We start from the raw sequence: 1,638 nt of genomic DNA, 5'->3' as shown, positions 1-1,638 counted from the left end.
ATCATCTGGCACGGCCATTTATTCTCGACACAAGCTCCGATGCCTCGGTTCAAATGTCACATCACTAGCAGGGGGTAATACCACTAACTTGAGAAACCACGTCAGGTACAGTTCATATATCTGACTGCTTGTATTTATTGACAAAATTGTATACATGTGAAGTAAAATTAAAAATTGAGAATGCAGTGCATCGTCAATGCATTGTGATGCATCGTGATATCGAATTGAACCGAATCGATGACATGATAATCGTAACCGAACCGAACCGTGAGACCAGTGTAGGTTCACACCCCTAATATCATATATATATAACTCAATATATATAAAAAAAATGCATACCTCAGTAACAGGCAGCTCCAGCTGCACCATGTCTTCTGGCTTGGACACAGGAGCCTGGAGAGCAGTGTCCAAAAGAAGGATCCCATTCAAGTCCTTCCTACAGCCAACAGCGTAATCGTCCACAAACAGCACCTTATCCACGGCTGGGAAGTACTGACACCTCACCCGGCCCCCAGGTTTAGCTGTCACAAAACACACATACAACAAGAGAGGGTGATCATTAACATACATGCCAAATAATTAAACACAAGTAAAAAAAAAAAATATTAAGTTAGAAACTATATTTGACATGAAGGATGCTGCTTCAATTTTTTTAATGATTAATGTGTCATATATTTTATTATATAGTATTTAAATAGACAATAGATGGTATTTGTGTGTACAGGTGTGTTATATACAAATGCAAGGAAATGTGAATAAGACGTATTTGTGTGTTAAATAAATAAATGTATAAATAGTGTTGTGTATTACACGTTTATTGCCAATTTAAATGTTCATGAGATGGACTGCCTGAGGGAATCCAGTCAGTCTCCCTTACGACCTCTGACCCGTGACACCAGTTTCATGGGTTAATGAGGGACCTTTGAGTTCAAGCTTCTTCTGGTTGTGCCAGGTAAACTACTAAAGCTATGTACTTTGCACTTACAAGTCAGGTTACATCAGGTCAAGTGTAAGTGAAGGAGTCTAGGAGTAACACTCACCTGTGCTTGAATGGCCAGATGAAACGCTCCCTTTTTAAAAGGCAAAAGTCCGCCGTTCTGATTCCGTGTGCCTTCTGGAAACACCCACAATCGGATCTAAGGAAAGTTCAATGCAATCACAAAATGAGATTGTTTACAGCACCTCTTCTTTACAACATCCCTACATCAGCACTAAAGACTGATAGTATTACATCATGCAATATACAGTGGGTATAGAAAAGAATCCCCCCCTTTACAATAATCCCATTTTGTTGCTTTGCAGTAGGGCTGTGCGATATTGAAGAAAAATGTGTTATGCGATACATTGTTAAATAATACTATATTCGATATGCGATACGATATTGCTTTAAGTGTGCAAAATCAATTTAAATTATTTTTTTAAATATTTAAAAATGAAAATTATATAACCAATATATATGTTTCACATTCTTTCTTGGAAAAGAATGCATCACTACAACTTCTGAAAGTGACCAGCAGTGTTTTAGCAGTACATAAAAAGTAATGTCACAAATCAGAAAACGTAATTTTAACATCAATGTGAACGACAAAAAAATTTATGACACTAATTTTTAAATCATTGTGACTTTGCTTTCCATAT

General features: G+C 36.8%; 1 protein-coding gene across 1 annotated transcript in view; it reads right to left on the bottom strand.

The window, feature by feature from the left end:
• The window catches only part of LOC107689818 (baculoviral IAP repeat-containing protein 6-like), a 118,795-nt gene that overhangs the window by 104,541 nt on the left and 12,616 nt on the right, over positions 1 to 1,638 (bottom strand). The window contains exon 2 of the mRNA XM_016487983.1: positions 340 to 521. Coding sequence (XP_016343469.1) covers positions 340 to 521 — 182 coding nt within the window. The remainder of the gene's footprint in view (positions 1 to 339; positions 522 to 1,638) is intronic.

The sequence above is a fragment of the Sinocyclocheilus anshuiensis genome, unplaced genomic scaffold (genome assembly GCF_001515605.1).
Source record: "Sinocyclocheilus anshuiensis isolate Anshui unplaced genomic scaffold, SAMN03320099.WGS_v1.1 scaffold918, whole genome shotgun sequence".
Taxonomy (NCBI): Eukaryota; Metazoa; Chordata; class Actinopteri; order Cypriniformes; family Cyprinidae; genus Sinocyclocheilus; species Sinocyclocheilus anshuiensis.
The sequence above is the reverse complement of the archived record's forward strand: the minus strand, read 5'-3'. Positions and strand labels throughout refer to the sequence as shown.